This window comes from Ictidomys tridecemlineatus, chromosome 6 (assembly GCF_052094955.1).
Source record: "Ictidomys tridecemlineatus isolate mIctTri1 chromosome 6, mIctTri1.hap1, whole genome shotgun sequence".
Taxonomy (NCBI): Eukaryota; Metazoa; Chordata; class Mammalia; order Rodentia; family Sciuridae; genus Ictidomys; species Ictidomys tridecemlineatus.
The window spans coordinates 196689602-196712045 of NC_135482.1; the positions used below are offsets into that span (position 1 = coordinate 196689602).

Below are 22444 nucleotides of genomic sequence, written 5' to 3' on the forward strand. Positions count from 1 at the left end.
TCAGATTGCACTCGGTAATCGGATTGTGTTAGAAGCAGTAAGTAGAAATGGAAATGTCACTCTTCACCTAACGCTGCTGGGGCCTTAAGTGGCTTCACGTGGGTTCTTGGACGTGAGCCATGATCAAGGATTCGCGTGGACAGCTTCCCACAGTTTGCTTTCTGTCTTACACAGGTGTAAGGCATTTGCAGAGCGCCTGACTCCAGGCCAGAGCAGAGTTTGTGGTCTTTGATTGTTGCAAAGAGAAGGTGCGCGTGGGTGAGACACTTCTGTCTCCCTGTCCACGGAAGTGTCTGCAGGGAAGGAAGTAACAGGGCAGGTGCTCCTTGCAGGGGAGGGACTGGGGGCCTGGTGTCTGAGGGGTCAACATGCAGGTGATGATCTTTCCCTGTGATAGTCCAGGTTTGGTCTCCTCCTCCATATCTTAAGGTTGACTGTGCCATTGACCAAAAAAAGTCACTTTTGAAATTTCTCTATTAAATATCCCCTTTGCCACCTGAATATCTGGACTATGGGTTTAAGTAGCAAAAGGAAGTGCTAAGCAGAGGAGAAGGAGTATAAGGGAAAACTATTTTCAGTCAGTGGAATTCCCTAGAGGCCCAGCAGGATGCCATCAGCACATTTCCCAAATGGCCCCTGTGTCTCCAACAGCCCAATTGATGGAGTGGTGAAAGTTGGCAACTTAAGCAGTGTCTCAAAATTAATGACTCACCCTCTGGAATGAGCCAGAAGAATACATCCCAAAGGCTGGAAACTGAAGTCCTCTCGGCATATTAGGCTGCTGCCCCTGGCTTAGCATCCACAGCTCTTAGAGAAGGGTCCAGATGCAAGTAGGCCATCCACACCAGCCAGAGAGCAGCCAGCACACACCCAAGGCGGAGGATCCCAAGGCCCAGGCCAGCCTCAGCAACGTAATGAGGCTGTGTCTCCAGAAATAAACAGGGCTGGGGGTGCACAGTGGTAGAGCACCTCTGGGTTCAATCCCCAGCACTTCAGGGAAAAGAAAAAGAGTAGAGCAGCCACTGAACATTCTTCACAAAGGTGACTCTTGTTGGTCAAGGCTTACCCTCCTTTCTTAACTGGATGGGCCAAGTATTTTAGGAGAATTCATTATAGCCTGGAAGAATCACGCAGACAGGTTTTTACCAAGCGGCCATTAGCATTTTGGAAGATCAGCATTTGGTCTGAAGACTGTCTCTCTGCCTCAGGACCCGCGGAGGGCTGATCTTTACCTTGAACTCTGAAAGGAAGGTGGATTAGAGAGGATTAGGTGAAGCTGGTTCAAGTTTCTGCTTCCTAATTCCAGGCACTGCCTTTGTTCTCCTAAGGCTCCGTTCCTGCGCTGCTAGTTTAGACAACCTGGTGTCCTGTGTGCTCACCACTGCTTGGTTCCTGAGGATTGTATGTCAAGGGGGTATTGTTGCCGTTCGTACTAAGGGACAGATTTCCTCTGGGGCTGAATCAATCAGGTAGCACTGTGTGCTTATGAAATGTGTAGGGTTCCCCCTTCTTCAAGGTGGCCACGCAGTGAGTGGCACGAACACCCATGTGTACATCCATGCAAACACAAGTTCATGGTTTTCCATACCAGTGCTGGGAATCAGTTGCCCCCAAGTCCATATATGTGGGCTGTAATCATTTCTTAATTTATTAAATGAATTCATGCATTCTAAATTCATACCCTCAGTGTTATTCCTGAGGATTTTTAAATGTAAGTAATTTTGTAATGATTTTCTAGCTGACTTTTTATTTTTAAATCAAGGAATTATCTTTTGAAATTTTAAGTGAAATTTATTATTTTTAAATCATACATAAAATACCTCCAAATATGTCAATACAATTATTTAAATACTAACACGATGGTAAGTATGTTAGTCTATTTTATAAGAGTTTTTTTAAAATTTTTAAGTAGATAGGGTGTTTGGAGTATAATGAGGGTCTAAGTTCTTGTCCATTGGAGACAGAAAACCAGAAAGTTTGTCTATAAACTGCTCTGGCCTCGGGATGGGGTGATAATGAGCCCTACATGTCCCAGGGTTGAGGTGTGGATCTGCCCTGCTGGCGCAGGGCATCTGTGGCTTCACCCAGCACCCAGTGACAGCTTCAGGTTTCATCTTGAGGCTTTTCGTCTTGTTGCATTTTGCTTCTCTTCAGGGGCCTTCGCCGTTTCTCCTGCAACCCACTTCCCACGTCAGTGCCCACCCTTGCTGTGCTGAGCACGGAAGCAGGTGGAGGTGTGTCCGTGTGCTCTAGGCCGTGGTCGACTATTTTTTTTACTGAAGCGCAGTCAGTGATCAGCAAGGCACAGTAGGTCTGGGACTTAGGGATCAGAGAGCACTGACGCTGAGGGGGACTCACCGTCTTGTTTTATAAGATGCAGAAGCCTAAAATTCAGATGTGTGTGTGTGTGTGTGTGTTGTGTCTCTATTTTATTCTCAAATTATTTCACCAAGAAGTTTTGTTTTCTTTTTTAGAAATGTCAGATTCTAGGTATGATTTGTAAAAGAAGTAGAATATAGCCATAACGGATGTAACAAATTGTTCTTACCAGAAAATAATAAGTTGTTCCTGCCAGAGCATAACCGGTTTATCTTTTACAAGGAATTGAGCGCATCTTGGGCAGGGTAACTCTTTTGGTAAAAGTGGGACAGTTTGCTGGGTGTAGCTCAGTGGTGGTGGGGGGGTGGTTCCTGGCAGCTGTGAGCTGCAGGTTCCATCCTCGCACCACACATGAAAGAGTCGGAAGACGAACATGTTCCAAGGGCGGCAGCCACTGCAAGCATTGGGCTGCTGACTCTGTCCATCATCATCATTGCCTCCGGGCAATCTCACCAGCACAAGAAGCGTTCGTTCCTCAGAAGAGACGAATTTGGGGGATACTGTGAAGCATTCCGGTCAGTCGGGGAGTCCCAGGGGTCTTAGGAGCTCTGTGGCAGGATGGGGAACAAAAATAAAACATCCTTCATGTCGTTCCCAGGGAACTTGACACGGCCTGTTGCTTCCAGGTCCTATATCCTTCCATCCTGGAATCGAGTTGAGGGCCGCAGAGGAAGGAGAGCACATTGAAAATCAGCGCTAGGTCTGGGGGCGGGGAATTAAAGAAGGTTTAAAGGGATCATCACTAAAGCCCTCATGTCAGACTTGCCCTGTCTTGGCTTGGCATGCACATTTCCATCTCTCTGACAGCTTCTTTTACATGTGCATTCCCCAGACATGCTCAGAGGCTCTCCACAGCTCAGGCTTCGAGCGCCCAAAAGCCAGCAGAGGAGCAATTTTCTGTCCCTCCCAACTGTCACCCTGCTCTCCTGTCTCTGACTCGTGTGGCTGCAGAACCTGCCTGCAGTTTTTGCTCAGTCAGGATCGAGAGCCACACACTGCAGGCTCTCCTTAGGATGGAAGTGTTATTCAGGGCTGCCAAGGACCCCTGCAACCCCAGTACCCTAGAGTTGGGAGGGCGGAGCCACAGTAATCAAATGGGAGGTAGGTGCTGAGGGTGGGCTCACTCCCTCGGCTGGGGAGCCTGCTAAAACTCAGCTTCTGCATCCTATCGTGGGGGTGGGATCCGAGTTTTCATTGACAGCAAGTCCCAGGTCACGACGACGCTATAGATGAGTGGGGTTAGCCAGACTCAGAGCGAATCAGCACAGTTTGCACTGCACCTGAACTTCATAGCATGTCACACAGGCATTACATGTTTGAGGGTCTATTTGAATTTTTCAAATATCTGTTTCCCCAACATATTGAACAACAACACAACTGCAGAGTTTTGAAATTGTAGCCCTCAAGTCTAGGCAAGTAGTGAGACCACACCAGGTAGTTTAAGGCAAGGAATTTAATTTAGGAAACTAATTACAAAGGAATTGGACAGACTGAGACAGCCCAGAACACTGCCATCCTAGGGCTCTAAGGACAAGGATTGTTTTGAGACCTCAAGGTCTAAGTCACCTGGGGGGGGTGGGGGTGGGGGTGGGGGGCTGGAGGCTGGAGTCAGAGCATCCTGGGGCAGATGGGAGTACATTAGAATAAAAGAGCCTTGGGGCTTTCCAGATGACGTCCCCCTTCCTTGCTGGAAGAAGTTGGCACAACCATTCACCAGATTTAAGTGTTTTCTGCTCCTGGGCCGGTGGCCATGCCACTCCTCACTGACCTGTGCTGACTTGGGACTCTGTGGCCACTGCAGAGTGGAGCAGTGTTAAAAGTCACTTGCATATTTTACACACATCTCCTGTGGCACTCCCAGAATCCCACAAGGGACCCTTGATGCCCTCAGATTTCCAGAATGCAGAGAGTCAGGAGACTTAGCCCACAAAGTGGACCAGGGGGTTGAAAAGCAGAGGAGGAAGGAAATGTCCCAAATGCATGGGTTCTGACTGCTATTTTGATAACAAAATTGAAGGTTAATTTGCCCAGGAAAACACCTGACCATATGATATTTAACAGCATTTGAGAATCCTAAATGAAATAGCTCCCCCCACCCGCTCCCACTCGTTTGGTCTGATTTTTAGAAGTTCAGGAAAGGACAGGACCTGGCGTCTACCCTCATTTTACAGACACAAAGTGAAACTGCCAAGGTCAGCTGTGTACGGAGGCATCTGGTTAAAACCCATGTTTTAATTTACATACCAGCGTCAATTTCCTCCTATACAGCACTTTATTGAAATGATTACAAAGATTTCAACTTTCTGGTGGGAATTATAAATCAAAGAGATGTCTGCAGGAAAGATAAGAATCCAGAAATCAGCTCATAAGTAATTAAGTGTTGGTTAAAAAAAAAGACAATTTGATTATTGCCTTGTTAATTATAATGAAAGTACTTAACTCTTAATAAAGGGGTTTATATTATTAATTTTCAAATATCTCATAAAAATAGTAAAACACTTGCTGTGCATTTGTGAGGAAATGAAAACAGGCTTACCCAGTTTTCCCATTTAATGGGTAATATCTTTTTTATTTGTCAGATTTTCTTCTTTTTGAAAAAGTTTTAGTAATCAAGAAGAGTACAGAGTGATATAGGAGGAACCCATCTACCTACCACCTAGAATTAACACCGTTAATACGTCATAACTTTGGCTTTGGATTTTTATTCAGCTGAAAGAAGCAGGGAATTGGAACTAAAATTGGAGATCCTTTGTCTTCCTGTGTAGACCCTTTCCCGGCCTCCCCTCCCCAGAGACAACAATATAATCCATTTTGTAAATCTCCCAGAATTTGATTTTCTAAATTCCTCTAGCTGTTGGTTTTCCATAACAAATATAACGCACTGTGAGAATCTACAACTAAAATAATATATGTATTTAAAATAAGTATGGAAATGCTAGCCTACAATATGTCGTCCGTGCCAAGAGGTTCGACCCCACCCGGTTGAGGTTTAACTTTATCTTGACATCCAGAGTTAGTTCCTTCTTTTTCCTTGCTGCGTGAATTCCCAGGGTCTTGTCCCTGGCTCCCTGCTGAGGAACGTGGGGTCTCCTTTCACTTGTCTCTTGGGTCACCAGTTCCTCGTCCTGAACGTGTCTTCAGAAGTGCACGCTGAGGATCTTCCCCAGGACATGGGTTTAGTAGCAGTTCCTGCGGGGAGAGCATCCATCTGCATCCTCTGATGAGGAGGAAAGTCATCACCTGCATTCAGGAGAGGCAGCTGCACCCTGCACCATGGTGACCTGGGCACAGTGGACATGTTTTCTAGTCTCCCCATGGTCTGACCGTAGGGCCTTAACATGGACATTCTTTCCTAGGGTCATCTTACATTCTCCCAAAGCCTTTAGACTTTCATACTTGAGGAACATAAGGGCACAAGGGAGGAATTCGTTTGATCCTGTATTTTTTGTCAGATATTCAGTGATCCCTCTCCTATGATTAGCAATGTTTGTCCATGCCCATCCTGATTTTTAATCTAAAGCTGTATCAATGATGTATTGTTTTAATGACTTAGTTCTTTTAATAAGTTGTTATTTTCTTTATTTGTTTTGGTTGTCCCTGGGTTTTTATTTTTATGTCTGAATTTTATAATTACTTTGTCTACTTACGAAAAATTCTTTTGGGATATTGACTAGAAACACATTTATTTATTAATATGGGGAAACTGTCCCTTTTAGGCTGCTGATTCCGTTCTTCCACAAATATGATCTTATTTCCCTTGTTCATGTTGCTTATTCTTTTAATAATGTTCATAATTATTTTTTGTCAGTTTATTGCCCATATTTATTTGAGTTTTTTTTCCTAGGTACTTTTTACTATGTATTGCTACAATGAATGCCATTTTTCTATTACATTTTAATTTGTTTATTGGAATAATGAATCTTGAGTTTCCTTTGTTGATCTTGTATCTAGAAATCCTGCTGACTTTTCTTATTAGTTCTAATAATTTTGCTATGGTGTGTCTTACTAAATTGTACTATATGTGTCCACAGATATCTTTATTCACTGTTTTCTTGTGTATCTTGTTTCTTCTTATTTTATTGCTTTGGCTAGCACCACCAGTTCCTTGTGGAAAATCTGGGATGGCAACAGATCTTCTGGTCCTTTTTTTTTAATTTTTAATTTTTGATTTGTTTTAATTAGTTATACAACAGTAGAATGCATTTACGCACTTTGATATACATAGATCTTCTAGTCTTGTTCCCAAATGAATGACAATACTTCTAAAGATTTGTCATGAACAATGTACCTTCTTAGAGTTCCAAAGGTATTTTGTGACTGAGACCAAACCTGCTTTTTAAATAATTCTCCTTCTGCTCCCTCTCTTGCCAAAACTCTCTTTTAAATGGATGCTAAGTTTTATCTATTGTTTTTCTGTACCTGTTAAAATGATCACAGCAATTCTTTTCTTTGCTTGTAGGCGAATTACATTGATGTCTGTTGTGATGTGACATCATTCTTCATCCATGGTGAAGACCCCATCTGGTCATGATACACTAGGTTCTAGTTTGCATTTATTTTCATTAGTGAGATGAGAGTCTATTTTTTTTCTTCTTATATGATCCCTTGCTTTCAAATTTATATTAAAGAGGAAATGGGATAACGTTCTCTGTTGTTCTTCCTCTAAAATAATTTGTACTAAATGAATATAATATATTTTTTTAATGTCTGGTGAACATTCTAGGAGTTGAAAAGGGGGTGACTCTAATCAGGCTGTCTTCTTTCTTTCTTGAGACACAGAGATTTTAAACTTATTGATCGTCTTGATCATAGCTTTGTTTTATGTTGTTTCAGTTGATATTATAATTGTAGTTTGACAACTTCTGCTTTCTTGATGGCCTAATATTGTGAAGTCTAACACAAAACTTACCCGCAAAAATTATTTCAAAAGTCATTTTTTTTGTTTTATTGTCATTTCTCATGTTTATGTTATTTTGTTTTTCTCATTTATACAGCTTGATTATGCCCCTTCTTCTGTTTTTTGTCAATTTTGCTCTTCTGTCTTCTGAATTCCAGAGTTGAGTCTCCAGTTGAGATTTCCAACGGTTTTCTCCACCCTGAGCCGCAAAGGGCCCCTAAGTGCCTCTTGGATCATTCTAGAACTTCCACTGTAGTGTTTCCTTTCTGTTTAGTTCTAAATATGTTGTCTTAAGTTGCTTCAAAAATAAAACAACAAGAAGTTTGTCAGAAAAGTGCATCTGACACTCCATGTTTCCCCTCCTTCATCCAAACTCAGGGATTTTTACCATTAAATAATGAGACTTTTTGATTCTTATGAATACAGGATGAGTGACTTCTATTTCTGTGTGGACTTACTTAAACTGTGCTGCTCATTGCCATGACAACTAAAACCTCGCAATTTAGCAAATATCTGAGACAAAACCTGCTTTCTAAATAATTCTCCTTCTGCTCCATTTCCTTACCAAAACACTCATATGTGTAACGATTTCCTGAAGAGCTAAAAACCTTTTCTCTGCAACTGTGCATTTGTTTTTCATTATTTTATGAGACCATTTTTATTTTCAAATAGAAGAATCCAAAGAAGTAGAAAAGACTGTGGTTTTACCAAAGCATCTTGCACATTACAATACTTAAAAATTTAAATAACTACACAAAAATGCAAACTACCAGTGAAAAAATGTGCTACACTTATTATAAAATCACCATGCATATGGACAAAGCAGTGGTTAAATCTGAAAATTAATCATAATATTTGTGAAAAAAAATTGCTTTAAGAATTATGTAGTTTATTGAACCAAGAAAAAGCCATGTATTCTCACCTTTAGTACATGTTCTTGAGAGAGAGAAAACAGGCTTATCAGATCTATGAGAATATGACATTTTTGCTATCAAACAGGTTTTTTTTCTTTTTGAGAGTGACTGTTATGTCCTTTACAAATATTATTTGGGAGTCAAAGAGTTTCAATGCAATATCTAAGAAATTCCGTGACTTAGAAGGCTAATAATCCCCTCTAGCTTTCTCCTTCTCCAGCTCTTTCTTGGGCCAGGATCCCACACAGAGGCTGAAGCCTTTGTGTCTTACACAAAGGCTGGAATTCAGGGTGATGCCGCGGGCCTGCTCTGCCCCATTCCATGCATTTGGCCTTTCAAGCGGGATAGCCTGTCTGCCTCACAGGGCTACCCCAGTCTCTTGATGACGCCACAGTGCCTGTCACTTGGGCCCAGTGGCAGTTCTGCAGGAATAAGTAAAGCTGCGGAGCCGTTCGGGGGGAGCAGAAGGTCCTGTTCTGCCTGTGGTGCCTGCCCCTGGGAAAGCCCGCCCCAGGAGAGCTGCCTGTGCACTGCGTGAGCACCCTTCCATTTAGCTTTCTCACAGAGGTGGACGTGCCTTACAGCTGAAGAACGTCCAGCAGTCTGTCTGCCTCTGGCTGGCCCTTGCCTCTCTTCACAGTGTCCCGTCAGGAGCAAGTCCTCCTCGCCCAGCTCTCCGCAGGTACCCGAGTGACACGGCAAAGGAACAGATTGTGGCTCTCATTTGTCGATTGTTCCCATAAGTAATCAGGCCTGAGTGAGGTGGCTGCATTGCATTGGCCCTGAGGTTGGTGTTATTCTCTCCCTTGTCCACGTAAAGAACCTCAGAGAGGCTAAGTCAATGGTCCAGGTTTCACAGTGAGCTCGTGATGGCTCAGGGTGGGAACCTGATGTGCCCGACTTCAAACACCTGAGCTTTTCCTTCAGGAAAGTGAGAAAAGGCACTTGTTTTAAAGCTAAAAAGGTTTTGAATCAACCCTTTGAAACTTGGTAATTTTCTTCCTTCCAATGAAAATTTTATTGGGGCATGACAATTATGAATGATCGTGGGATTCATTATGCCCTATCCGACACCATGCCATATTCTGCACCATGCCATATCCGGCATCACAAGGTATCCCTGCATTATGCTGTATCCTACATTGTGCCGTATTCCTAGGGCACATAACACATTTTGATCACCGTCCTTTCCCATACCCTCCCTTCCCTCTCCTCTCATCTGCTGCATGTTCTACTCCACTGATCTCCGCTCTGTTATTAATTAGTATGTTGTAATCATATATCACACACACAATTCCCTCTAGTATATCATACGTGGACAAAGTATATAGTGATAGGTTTGGTTCTCCAGTACTGTCCATGCCTTCCCCTCCTTCCCCCTCTAGGTGGTCTTCCTCTTCTCTATTGATTTGTCTTCTATTTTTGTGAGGTTCCTTTTTTATTTCTTTGGTTTTTTTCTTCCTCTCTAGCTTGCACATATGAGAGAAAACATTCAATTCCTGACTTTCTGAGTCTGGCTTACTTTCCTTAGCATCATGTTCTCTAGTTATTTCCATTTACCAGTAAATGCATAATCTCGGCCTTCTCTGTGGTGAGTGAAACTCCGATCTATCTGAGAACCACATTTTCTTTATCCATTCATCTGTTGACGGGCACCCAGGCAGGTGCCATAGCATGGTGACTGTGAATTGTGCTGCTATTAACCTTGGTTTGCACGTATCAGTGTAGTAAGAGGACTTTAATTCTTTCAAGTAACAAGGAGTGGGATAGCTGGTCATATGAGGGTACCACTGCTAGTTTCTTGAGGGTCTTCAAACTGCTTTCCAAAGCTGCTGGACTAATTTGCAGTCCCACCCATCCTGCATGAGCACACTCCCTGGCCCCCCATCCTCGCCAGCCTCTGTTATTTGCATTCTTGATGACTGCCCTTCGGACTGGGCTGAGATGAAATCTCAGTGTGGCTTTGATTTGCATTTCCCTGATTGCTAAGGATGTGGACCACCTTTTCATATATCTTTTGCTCATTTTTACTGCTTCTTTGGAGAAACGTCTTAGATCATTTGCCCGTTATCATTAAAGTTAAATGTCTGTGGATTTGACAGCCCTGAGTGCAGGGCTCTTCTGTGCTCCTTTGTGTCTGGGCCCTGGCATCCAGCACAGGGCTTTGCAAAACTAGGTGCTCAATCCACGTTTACTGGAAATGACTGAAGTAAGACCTCGCTTAAAAGCTGCTCCAGGAGGAGAGTCCTGTGATGGGTCGGAATGAACGTCACAATTCTGAACTCTCCTCTGCCTCGTGCCCTCTGCATGTGCTGTGATACCTGCTTCCTGCAGGGGTTCAGATTGTCACCTCTCCCTTTGAATCAGAGCTGGCCCACTGATGTGCCCAGACAATGCAGCAGAAATGCTGGTGTCCGTTCCACCGCTCAGGGTGGGTCTTGGTCAGTTCTCAGCCGCTCTGTGCCTGGGAGCCTCAGCTGGCCTGTTGGAGGACGAGAGACGCACACCTGAGCTGTTCCAGCCAGGAGCCAGCCAGCTGTGAGGCTGTGGGCCACGTCCTCCTAGACTTGCCCTTGCCTGTTGGGCTGCCCAATGACACAAGAACAAATGTCCATGTCACTGGTTTAGGTCTCGGAGTCTTAGGGTGCTTGGTCATCCAAACCCAGCCACTTTGCTAGGTCACTCTCTAATTCAGAGCTCTTTGTGGCTGCCCTGTGGAACCTCCAAGTTCAAGCCACTGCATCTCTGTCTGACTGTGGAAAAGACAGTTCTCCATCCCACACGTGATGGGAGGAGTTCTGAGGTGATCCCCCTTCTAGGGTCTTTGGTCCGTCATCCTCTGGGCCATTGACATCTCACCCTTTGGATAATGAAAGCTGTTGTTTTTAAGTGTTTATATCAAATTGCAAAGATCCACAGAAGTGCTTGACAATGTGCAGCAGCCAGAACCTCACCTCATGGGGCAGGAAATGGGGAGCTGCTGCTCAGAGCTACACAGCAGCTCAGGCAGGATTTGCTGGCAGAAAGACTAAAGCTCAGGCATGGCCACAGTGGACAGGGTGCTGTGTCAGGGTGTTTTCCCAACTGAGTGGACCAGAGCTGTGCTGGCCACAGGGAGTGGGCATGCATGTGAGAAGATGGACGTGTTCATTTGTTACACATGTAAAGTCAGATCGTTTACCTTAAATACACGCACACGAGTGTGTCTGGTCACAGGGTCAGCAGCTCCTGGTGCAGTTGTCGCACCTCTTCGCTAGGTTTTAATGTTTTTAATGGATAACGGCAAGCAAAAGATCTGGCTTCCTCTTCTGAGCCTACCACTTAACATTAATGAGATCTTTGGTGAAACATGTATGTCTTGAGAATCCTAATTCCCTGGGCCCCTGAAACGGTGCTTGTCGCACCCCATCTGCCTGAGCTGGGCTTAGCCTGCTTGTCTCTGGCTTCATTTTGATTTCAAGGCCTGTGAGTTTATAACTCCCAGTCAGGGTGAGTTTGACAATGTCAGTCACGTCCAACTAGCTGATGCTTTAGAAATATATTTTGGATCCATCAGACCAAGTCAGTACCTTACGACACCCCGACTCAGACCGTTTTCCGATTGGAGTAGCTGGAGTTGAAATGATGGCGTGCCACTTTTTTTTTTTCCAAATTTTTTTTAAATCCACATTTTCCAATGATATTCTCCTCCAAACTGACAGTAATTTGGGATTTTTTTGTTGTTGTTAAAAATATGTGTTAGCTCCAGACTGAAAACTATTCAGAATAATCAAGGTGAGTCATAAGTATGGCTTTGAAATGTGGCCTACATATCGTTCTTCTAGAAACAAATTCCAACTATCTCAGGATTAGGTCTCCTGTTCTCTCCTTCCTCTCCCTCAGGGCCACCTAGTCTTCTCCCTCCTCCTCCTCCTTCTCCTCCTCTCCTCCCCCTCTCCCTCCCCCTCTCCCTCCCCCTTCTCCTCCTCTCCCTCCCCTTCTCCTCCTCCTCTCCCTCCCCCTTCTCTTCCCCTTCTCCCTCCCCTTCTCCTCCTCCTCTCCCTCCCCTTCCCCTCCTCCTCTCCCTCCCCCTTCTCCTCCCCCTCTCCCTCCCCCTTCCCCTCCTCCTCTGCTCTCTCCTCCTGCTCCTCCTCCTCTCCCTCCCCCCTCCCCCCTCTCACCAGTGCTTCTCCATCTTCCTATCAGAACCACAGAAGAAAGGGAAAGTTGCTCTCAGGACGGTCTTGCCCAGAGAGTGACCTGGGACATACTGATCTGTCATATTTGTAAACAAATCTAGCAATTCAGGAGGGGGTTTTCTGTCATCATGAGAGAGTTGTGCTTTCTCCTGGAGCAGCTCCACACCCAGGGCCCTGAGCAGTTTTGCTCTCAAGATACAGCACAGGCAGATGGAGTTGGCCAGCTATCTGGGCACACACAGAGACAGATGTTGAGGCCCAAGCACCTGTGCCCTGCTAGACTGGAAACTTCTTCACGTGGATGTGCAAGCAACTGGAGATCCTGACACGGAGGATGACCTCTCTCAGCTCACTGCTGCCCACGTTGACTGAAGGAAGCTGAGACAGGTCCATGCCCACGCTCCAGCGTGAGCAGTGACAGGCGTGCTGAGGTGTCATAGTGCTTTGTAATCGACCTGTCCAAACAGTGAAGAACCATTCACAGTCTTCTCTTTCAATTGGCAAAGCAGTCATTTCCAGCTCTTGGTCCTCTCCTACTGAGAAGTTGACACAACTAGCTGTAGAGGTCTCACTGCACTGAGAATTCTCCTCAAGGACTGAATGCAGCCCCCCATCCTTCCCGCTCTGCCAGCAGCTCTCTCTTCACGATGCTGGACCCCAGACCTGCTCTCTGCAATGCGACCTCCCTATTCTCTGCTCCGTGGGTGACTCTGAACGGCCTCCTCCAACTCCGGCCGTGCAGGAACTCCCCAGGTCCTTGAGTCTCAGCAGAAGAGCAAGCACTGAAGAAGTTGAGACCTCCAAAGGAGTTCGCCTCCTGCCCACGTCACAGTCTCTGTCCACACTTGCCACGGCTGGCTGTCCTTCATGGAAGAGCACGGACGTGCCGTACCGTACACCCACCCACCCAGGGAGTCCACACTCAGGAAGTCCTCGTCCCACGGGGAGCACTCTCACCTCCTCTTCAAGGTCGAGGTACCTCTCCCACTCCACCCCTGAACCCACGTGCCCCTGCTGGGTCCACCCTGCACTCTGTCTCCCTGAGTCACTGGCCACCAAACCAGACCCAGTCCTCTGAGTGTCCCTCCGTTTGGTCCTGAGCTTTTCCTTAGGGTCCTGGACCATCGTCTGTGACTCGCCGTCTTCTCTGTGCATCTCAGGTGGAGGAAAGCTGAGACTGACCACGTGGGCACTTGGCAGTTTGCTCCGCTCTCAGCCCTGTCCCCTTTTGTGATGTGCGTGAATCCCCTGCACAGATCTCCTAGACATCACAGGGGACCTGACTGCAAACCCCGAATCTCACTCATGAGCACTACCCAGTTGGCTCCAAGCTGACCCATGAGGAGGCTCCTAGCATGTGACTGAAACTGGTGTTTCTCTGAACAGTAAGCCCGGATTCCTGCATCATCCCATGGGCTGTGTGTGTGTGTGTGTGTGTGTGTGAGAGAGAGAGAAAGAGAGAGAGAGAGAGAGAGAGAGAGAGAGAGAGAGAGAGAGAGAGAGAGAGAGAGAGAAATTCTTCATTTTACAAAAAACAGTGCAATCCTGTGATGCAGGATCCTGGTTAGAGGGTAAGGTGTACCCTGCCTGCTGCACAGCACACTGATGGGGTGTAACAGACTCACGGGGTCAGCACTGCCTGGCAGCAAGAGCCAAGCCAGCCAGAGCCTTTAGACTCCATTGTCGCTGCAAGTTTTATTCCCAAAGGTTTTGCACTGTGTGCTTCCTGGGCTGCTGTGCGCTGTTATGACAAGAGACATCTGTCACAAGGAGCTGCCCTGCAGTCAGTGGCTCCGACCCTGTCATCCAGGTGCCTGGAGGAACACGGGAGACTGTTCTCTTTCCCTCTATGGAGGAGTAGTCCTTGGTCTGCAGGAAAGCCCGAGAAACCAAGAGCAGTGGGTAGTTGCCAAAGGTGTCCGGAGACAGGGAGGAGGGCAGATCTAGACCTTCGGCACCAATGCAGACAGCGAGGGGCTAAACGCTGCTGTGATTGTGACCAGCATCTCGAGGACATGCTTCCTTTCTCCTATAAGCTCGGCCACTCCACCATCTTGTTTGCAATGCCCTCACCTGCTGAGAGGTTTCTGTTCATGAACGGTGCTTGAGCTCTTGCCGGAGCCAGGGTCTATTGTCACACAGTTTCCCATCCCAGCATCATGTTTGACTCTGCAGAGCCAAAATAAACACACGTCCAAGTGCCTCTTGCTTGACAAATATTTGAGTAGTAATCTTTGTCCTCTGCATAGCTGTGATTCAAGTGAGCAGACAGCTCTTTGCCATTTTATTCAAATGTAGCCTGGCTCAAGCACGCAGGTTACATGAATGGTTCAGTGACTTCTACACCTGTCACACGACCCTGTCACCTCCAGCTTTGAGCTGAAGTTTCCAGTGTACCTGCACTCAGAGGCTCCTTCATGCTTTGGGTGAATGGGTGGCTTTGGCTCAATGTTATATGTGAAATGCAAACAGAATGTTGAATTCAGCAGGAATTCATTCTTCCTTTGTGAACTTTTCTTTGCAAAAATATGAAGGAACATTCCGTTACATACTGGTATCTAGTTATTTAATCTACTCTCGATGGGCACTTGGATCTTATCTAGTTTTTATTGTGAATACAGCATCTCTGCATATTCTTGGGCATATCTTTTTTTGGACATAGTACTTATTCTCTTGGATATGTGCCCAGAGAGGAATTTCTGGGTCATTCAGTAGTTATGCGTATAATTCAGTAGATGAAGCCAAACCATGTTCCAAATTTCAAATTTAAGCTACCAACAGCCATGGAGGAGGGGTCTAGATGTTCCATATCCATACATTCAGTCTGTTTCTGGCAATTTCTTTTATGATAACTATTTATCCCTGTTTCTATTTTTTATTACCATCTTTTTTTTAATAATTAACTGTACAACAATTGGTAGAGTAGTAATGTTATGTCTATTTAAATAGTCTACTATTATACTAGAATGAAAGTTGATTAAGACTAGGAATGAAAGCATTAGCATAAATTACATGTTATTTATGGTTTTTAAAAGTAATTAAATTATGTGGTAGGTTGACATGATTCTTGTTTCTAAAGATACTTTTGGTAACATACATATACATCACTGTTATAAACACAGCTTCTAATGAATAATGACATATGTTCATTAAAAGTATTAAATATTTATGCTTCTAAGCTGTGAGTTGTAAATTCTGCGGATAGGAAGAGTATAAGTGATGTTTTATCGTGTGCACTCTTTTTATTAGCACAGTTTTTGATTAAGTGACCATTTTTAAACCCACGTGGGAACTGGTCCCGCCCCATTCTGCCTGGAGTAGGGTCAGACCCATGTGTGACCAGCGGTTGGGAGCTGCCCACGCTGTCCTCGGGGGTCTCCAGGACTAGCGTTTGGTTTGGTTCTGGATCCTCGAGCACGGATGCCTGAGCTTGGGCACTGGCTCCGCGTTCCCTCTCGGTGTCCCTCTCCGCAGGACAGAGGCGATCCTGGCATTCGCCTCGTGGCGGAATCAGGGAGTTGCTTGGGTGAAGTTGGGTCAGTGTCTCAGAACACAGGTCGCAGTGCTGGCGCACAGTGATCAATGAGACATCCAGGGCCCTCTCCACGCCCGGGCCCCTCAGCTGTGCACTTTAAAACTTCCCCATCCAGTGTGGGAAGCAGGAGGAAGAACTGACCTAAGAAAGAGTCGGTTTACACAGAGCCTCTGAGCAGAGAGGGGGCTGGCGCCCCGGGCCTCAGGGGTCTCCCAGCGCCCTGCTGCACTGTCGGCAGCTGAGAGCTGCTTCCACACTCCCTGGCTTGGTCTCCAAGAGAGAGGGGCCTCATCCTTTCTTCAGTCAAAGAATAAAAGGGGCTGGGCGTAGTGGGGCATGCCTGTCATTCCAGTGGCTTAGGGAGGCTGAGGCAGGAGGATCACGAGTTCAAAGCCAGCCTCAGCAATGGTGAGGCACTAAGCAACTTGGTGAGACCCTGTCTCTAAACAAAATATAAAATAGGGCTGGGGATGTGGCTCAGTGATTGCGTGCCCCTGAGTTCAATCCCCAGTACCCCTACCCTCAAGAAAAGAATAAAAGGGAGGCATCCCCCCAAGTAAACAATGCGGGGTCCTGCTCCTCCCTCCCAGGTTCCTCACGTAGCTAGGGAAACCTTGCCGCTTAGAGAAGCTGGGCACCTAGACCAGTGGCCTCTACACTGAATGCACCTGGTCAGTTAAGAAAACCAGCAAACCACAGCCTGCTTTCTGTGACTATGAGAGCACGTGGACAGTGCTGCCCACCTGCACCAGGCTCAGCACTGGCCCATCCCTAGGGACATCCACGCTGGCCTCCACATGGGCCCTGCTGCCCCCCAAGGCCGGTAAGCCGGGCAGTGAGGTTGCTCAAGTCATCTTGTTTGGTTCCCACCCTGTTCCCTGGGGCACCGTGGATCGTGATCAGCCTGGGTGGCTGCTGCACCTCTGGCTTCTCTAGGGGTTTGCACCAAGCAGGGCCAAGCTCCGAGAGAGTGGACCAGGTGCTCAGGCAACTCTAGGGAGCCTCATCACCTGGGCATGCTGAGGACAAACCTAGGGTGTCTCAGCTCAGATGGGGGGTTAGCCCAAGACCTAATGTGGGCCTTCTATTGGATTCAGAATGTTCTCTCTCATCAGTACCTACACACCGAAGGTCAAATAAAACCCAGGCCAGCTGATGAGGTGGCTCTGGGTACTCTGTCCATGGAAGAGGCACGGTGTCTGAATAATAAGCTCACTCCTGCCAGACAGCCTGTTGGCCACTGGGAAGCTGTGGGGACAGTCACAGCAGAAGGTGAGCTAAAGCAGCCCACCTGTGGGTCCTTCATATGGCCTGAAGGGCCGAGTCCTGACTGGCCAGAGAGCCTCTTTGTTCCTCCCTGCCAGAAACGGGTGTCAGTTCAACTCCTGTGTAAGGAGTAAGAAGCCACCGAGGGGATACCAGCGCTGGCTGCTGCCTGGCACAGGCATGCTGTTGTCTCCTTCCGGCCAAGGGTGCTCCTGGGACCACAGGCACATGTTTCCTTCACTTATAAGAGACACAACAGACTTTAGAAATGAACATGTTCTGTCTGCAGTAACTGCTAAAATCATCCTAAAATGCTTTAACTTGCGCTTTTTTCAGTGACCATAGATTTTCCTTTCTTATCGTCTTTTCAAAAATATCTTTATTTTGTAACCAAATATATTTGGAACCCAAAAACTGGAAAAAAAAATCATTTAAGAGAGTTCCCCTTCCAATCAAATGTGCACTGACGCCATTGCTGTTGATCTGGGTCAAAAGCCTTTACACACCTGGGCCACCCAGGCCTGGGCAGTGCGTCTGACCCTATGCCATGGCACCACCCTGGCATCCTGCCACAATGGGCCATGTGGAGGAGGTGGCCTGGTGGCCTGGGGTCTGCGGCCTTTTCCTTAAGTTCTACCAGAACTGTGCGCCAAAATTGCGAGGCCCCCGTTGGCTAGGTCAGCTGGGAGCCCCTAGAGGGTGGAGTTGACAGCGGAGGCATGCCCTGACACAAGAGGACAGCGGAGGCCTCCGCTCTTGAGATGGGCATGTGGCTTCCGCAGAGTGACCTCCATTCTCTCCTGATTTCTGGGATTCCTGCTGCGAACCCTGACATTGCGAACGCAGCTTCTCTCCCTGACTCTGAGAACTCTGCCTCCCTCTCTGCCTGCAGGGGACTGAAGTCCGTCTCCTCCACAAGAGGAGAGTGCCCCAGCAGGTGTCCATCACCTAGACTTTTAAATAAAGTAGTTTATTGTAGTGCTCAGTGTAGAACACTTGGAGAGCTAAGAAGCCCCTCCTACTTGCCGTCCTCTGACACCTTTAATCGTCTGCTTCTGGGTTCATCTAATCAGGGTTGGATCGTGTCTATTATTGCTGTGGGGTATGCATTTGTTTCCAGATTTTATTGAGCTTACTGTCGTCCGTGAACGTTTTCTGTTTTCATAATACCTTTGTAGAGATCATTTGAATATCTGCTGCTTATCAAATAAACGTGTTCCAATGCAGAAAGAGTGGGATAGCAGGAGGAAGTGACCCAAACCCACCCCCGTCTTCTCCCCTGGCACCGGCTCTTTCTGGTCTTCTGGGTGTGCAGTTGGGCTGAGTCCTGGCATAGAAGTTATCTGTTGCTTTCTGTTCACTTGGCAGTTTCATTAAATTAATCTATCACATGACGCCTGCTATTTAATTAATTGTCTTTAGTGTGGGCTATTTGTTATCCCTTTGTGCGGCTGTTGCTGTAATTAAGATAACAATGAACATCCTTGTTCACAAGTCTTCACTGCATTTCTTATCATTTTCTTAGCATATGCTCCTATATGTAGAAATATTGTTTCAAATGATGTCGAAATTACAAAACTGTATACTAATAACCAAATTGATTCTGAGGAAGCCTTTATCAATGTAAACTCCAAAAATGTGTAGGGGGGAATCTTTTTCACCCTGATTTTAAAAATTTTATTTTCTTGCAATTTTGAAGAGATGAACATTTTCACCTGCCTGCTAGACATTGATGCGCGTTCCACTTGACCGTTCTCATCCACTCCAGAAGTCTATGCAATAACTTTCTCTTTAAGGTGACTTCCATTTTCTAGAGACACATACACCAGCTATTATCCTGGAATCTCATTTATATCACTTCTAACTGTCGCCACCATCTAGGTGGATGCATTTTACTAACCTTCTTTTTACACATGAAAAACTGCCGCTCGGAAAATTTAAGGAACTTATCCACAAAGCATTTGAACCAGGATTTCTATCCAAGGCTGAATAACTCTTAAGGCCCAAGAAACTTCATAGCGGAGTCTCAGTAGGAGAAACAATGGGGCTCATTAGGGAACATGAAAGTACGCATGTGCATACAGACACACACACACCCATGTCACACACACACACACACACACACACACACACACACACGGTGAGCACACACAACCAAAGCAAAAGCACCACCCTGACTCTTGGCACCACAGTTGATGTGAAGTGAGCTTCATTCCCGACATCTCCCTGTGCTCATTAAGAGGATGGCAATGGAGAGATGGAGGTGTCGGTGGATTCACAAGTCTAACAATGAATGGCACACCTTTTAAATAATGCCTGCCTTCAATAGAAACTAATTTGCACAATTTATCTTGCAAAAGACTTTCATAGATGCTAAAGTGTTTGAAAGATCCCATTTGTAGCTTCTTGTGTTAGCGTTTAACTCTCTAAGGTGCTGCAAGTCCACGGGAGCACATTCTGTGCTATCTTGTTCTTTTTCCTTTCAAATAGTAGGATGAATCAGACATCATTACCCTGTGTGCATATATGAGTACATAGCCAGTGTGATTCTACGTCACATACAACCTGAAGAATGAGAAATCAAACTCCATTTATGTAGGATGTGTCAAAGTGCATTCTACATGTCATGTATATATAATTAATTAGAACAAATTAAAAAAAAAACTTAATCAACCAGAGACATGCACTGAATGGTTCCTCTGTCTTTCACTTCCTTTCCTACTTTGGCAGGGGAAGTTAGGGTAAGGGGCTTTGAAACGCTCTCCTTGCTACCTAGGAATCTCATCTTTCTACAGTCTACAACAAATAATCTAATAGAAAATCATAGGATCATCACTCTACATTTTTAAAGGAAGGAAAAGCTCATTTAAGTGATGTTTTGCAGACTCTAAAGTATTATAGTTGTGTATGTTTGTTAAAAACAAAATACAATTGCAAAAACAGAGTTGGCTGCCAATTTGGTTCTGCAGTTGGAAAAAGCAGCTCGAGAGGAAATAAGGAAAATTGAGCCCCAGACAAACAGGAGGGTGGAAACCGGGAGAGCTCGGGGGTGATGACTCAGCGCCCCCACAGCTGAAAGCCAAGGCGGCAGGGGTGGCCCTGACCTTGAGGTCAATGTGGGGGACAGGTGTGGTGGCCCTCCTCGGTGGCCGGAGGTCCTCGTGGTCTGAGGCTCCTTTTGCAAGATGCCACCTCAGGCTCGTGCCCCTGTTGCAGCCCGTGTGCGCTTCCTAGGGCCACAGCGTTTGCAGCCCGTGTCACGCAGGTGGTCTTCCTTCCGTACCGTGGGTGCTCACATCTAAAACAGTCATCCAGGCCGTCGCGAATTCCAGGAGTAACAGCTTACACTGAACAACAAGACTGGTTTTTATTTTTTTAAATTGCCCTTCAAAATTTCCCTTTCTTCACTCTTGTACGACTTCCTCTTTGAAGATGGCGTTAGTTTTCAGGTGGCTGAGTTTGATCTATCCCAGGGCCCGATGTTATGTGCCTTCCTGTAGTCAGGCTGCGGAGGCTGGACAGACCCAGGAAATTAAGTGAGAGCCTCTAGACAAAGGATCGTGCTCCCCAGGGAAAGCAAGTCAGGTCTCCAGAGACGGACACAGGATGGTTCAGAGAAGCAAATACTCACCCACCCAGGAACCGTTACTTGTAAAATTAGGAAGAGAGTGTTTCCATGAGGGCATCTGTGGGCATCAGAGCCTTGGCGGGACACTTTCCTTTGGTAACCTCAGACTCCCCGGACTCTAAGGTACCTGTTTGCATGTTTTCATCCCGCATCAGCCTTCCGTGCTGTGTCGGGGCTCTGCTGCCCCGAAGGAGCGGGGACCGCGGGGCGTGGAGGAGTGCTGAGGGTGCCCTGCTACTCTGGTGTCTCCTTTTCTTCCAGCCTGCAGACCCTGGATATTGGAATCCTGGACATCTTTGGTTTTGAAGAATTTCAGAAGAATGAATTTGAACAAGTAAGTAGGCTTTCTTTTGAACTCTTTTCTTTTGAACTTTAATTGCTTTTTCAGGTATTTATTTATCAATTTCATTTTATGTGGTCTAGTGAACAACTGGCGTACTCCAGCACCGAAAAAGAGTCCCTTGTTTTCAAAGACAGTGTGAGACCAAGATCTGAGCTCTGCTTATTGAAATGCAGTTTCAACCAGGTCAGGGGGAGAGAGAGAGAAGGTTCGGGTCTCAAATCAGAGCAGAGAGGGCCAGACATCATGGTGGAAATCCTCTCTGTCATTGTCCCAGCTGTTCTTGGTAGCTTCTTCTCCATGCAGCACTCATGCACAGGACTCTTGGAAACTCAGAAAAACTTGTTAGAGAAACATGGGTGATTTTCAATCCAAACACAGTCTAGTGCATTTTAAAAGCATTGAATTTCTTAGGCATCTTAATAATGCTGCATGAATAGATTTATCAAATTAAGGAGAACTAAAATTAAACGTTAAAGAAGAGTATAGAAATACATGTTGCCTTAGCAAAGTGGAGAAGGAAAATAACCTGTGAAAAGCTACAGGTGGACAGACAGAAACCTAAGCTGCATGTTGTTAAGGAAGAATTATAATTGTCCAGCATTTGGAGAGAATTTTTAATTTGCTATTGCTTTACTATTGAGTTTTCTGTCACCTGAAATCTGGGCCTATTTTCTTAAAGTATACATGTGGTGATCAGTGACATTGGACAAGGATTTGAATTGAGTCCATTTGAAACCCAGTTCTGTGGCTTATATTAGCAGAGATGCCTGGGCCACGATGAAGAACCTGTAGGAAACACTGGTCTCCTCATTATGAAACGGGGGGTAATGACACACGCACAGAGTTGTGGGAATGAACATAAGCACACAATAGCGGTTCTGATGCTTCCGCCAGACACGGCACATTTTGAAGAAATGTTCACAGCTACCATTGCTGTTGAAAGTGGTAAGGCTTATAAATGTTAAAAATCCCAACGATTTTAGTTCTACAAAAGCTGTGAATCATCTTGCATGTACATCTGACATCTCGTGCTGTCTCACCTGATCTAAGGAGTCAGGCATGAACCTCCTTCCTGACAAAATCTGACAAAAGTCCAGTTTGAAATGAAACCATGGGTTTCTTCTCTTTTTATGTTTTTGCAGACATGAGAAAAAGGAAAGCTTCATGTATTTACTTGGGTATCGCTTACTATAAGAAATAGAGTGGCCAGGATTAGAAAGAAGGCAGTCAGGTGTGACCAGGAGATGACACGGTCACTCAGGACATGGGCCCCTGTGAGCTGCTTCTCAGCTCAAGGTCGTCCC

At 45.9% G+C, this 22444-nt stretch overlaps 1 protein-coding gene across 4 annotated transcripts in view; it reads left to right on the plus strand.

Moving 5' to 3' along the window:
- Myo16 (myosin XVI) overlaps positions 1 to 22444 on the plus strand; it is a 524759-nt gene that overhangs the window by 339999 nt on the left and 162316 nt on the right. For all 4 annotated transcript variants that reach the window (XM_078016333.1, XM_078016334.1, XM_078016331.1 and 1 more), the window contains exon 21: positions 21059 to 21131. In XM_078016333.1, coding sequence (XP_077872459.1) covers positions 21059 to 21131 — 73 coding nt within the window. The remainder of the gene's footprint in view (positions 1 to 21058; positions 21132 to 22444) is intronic.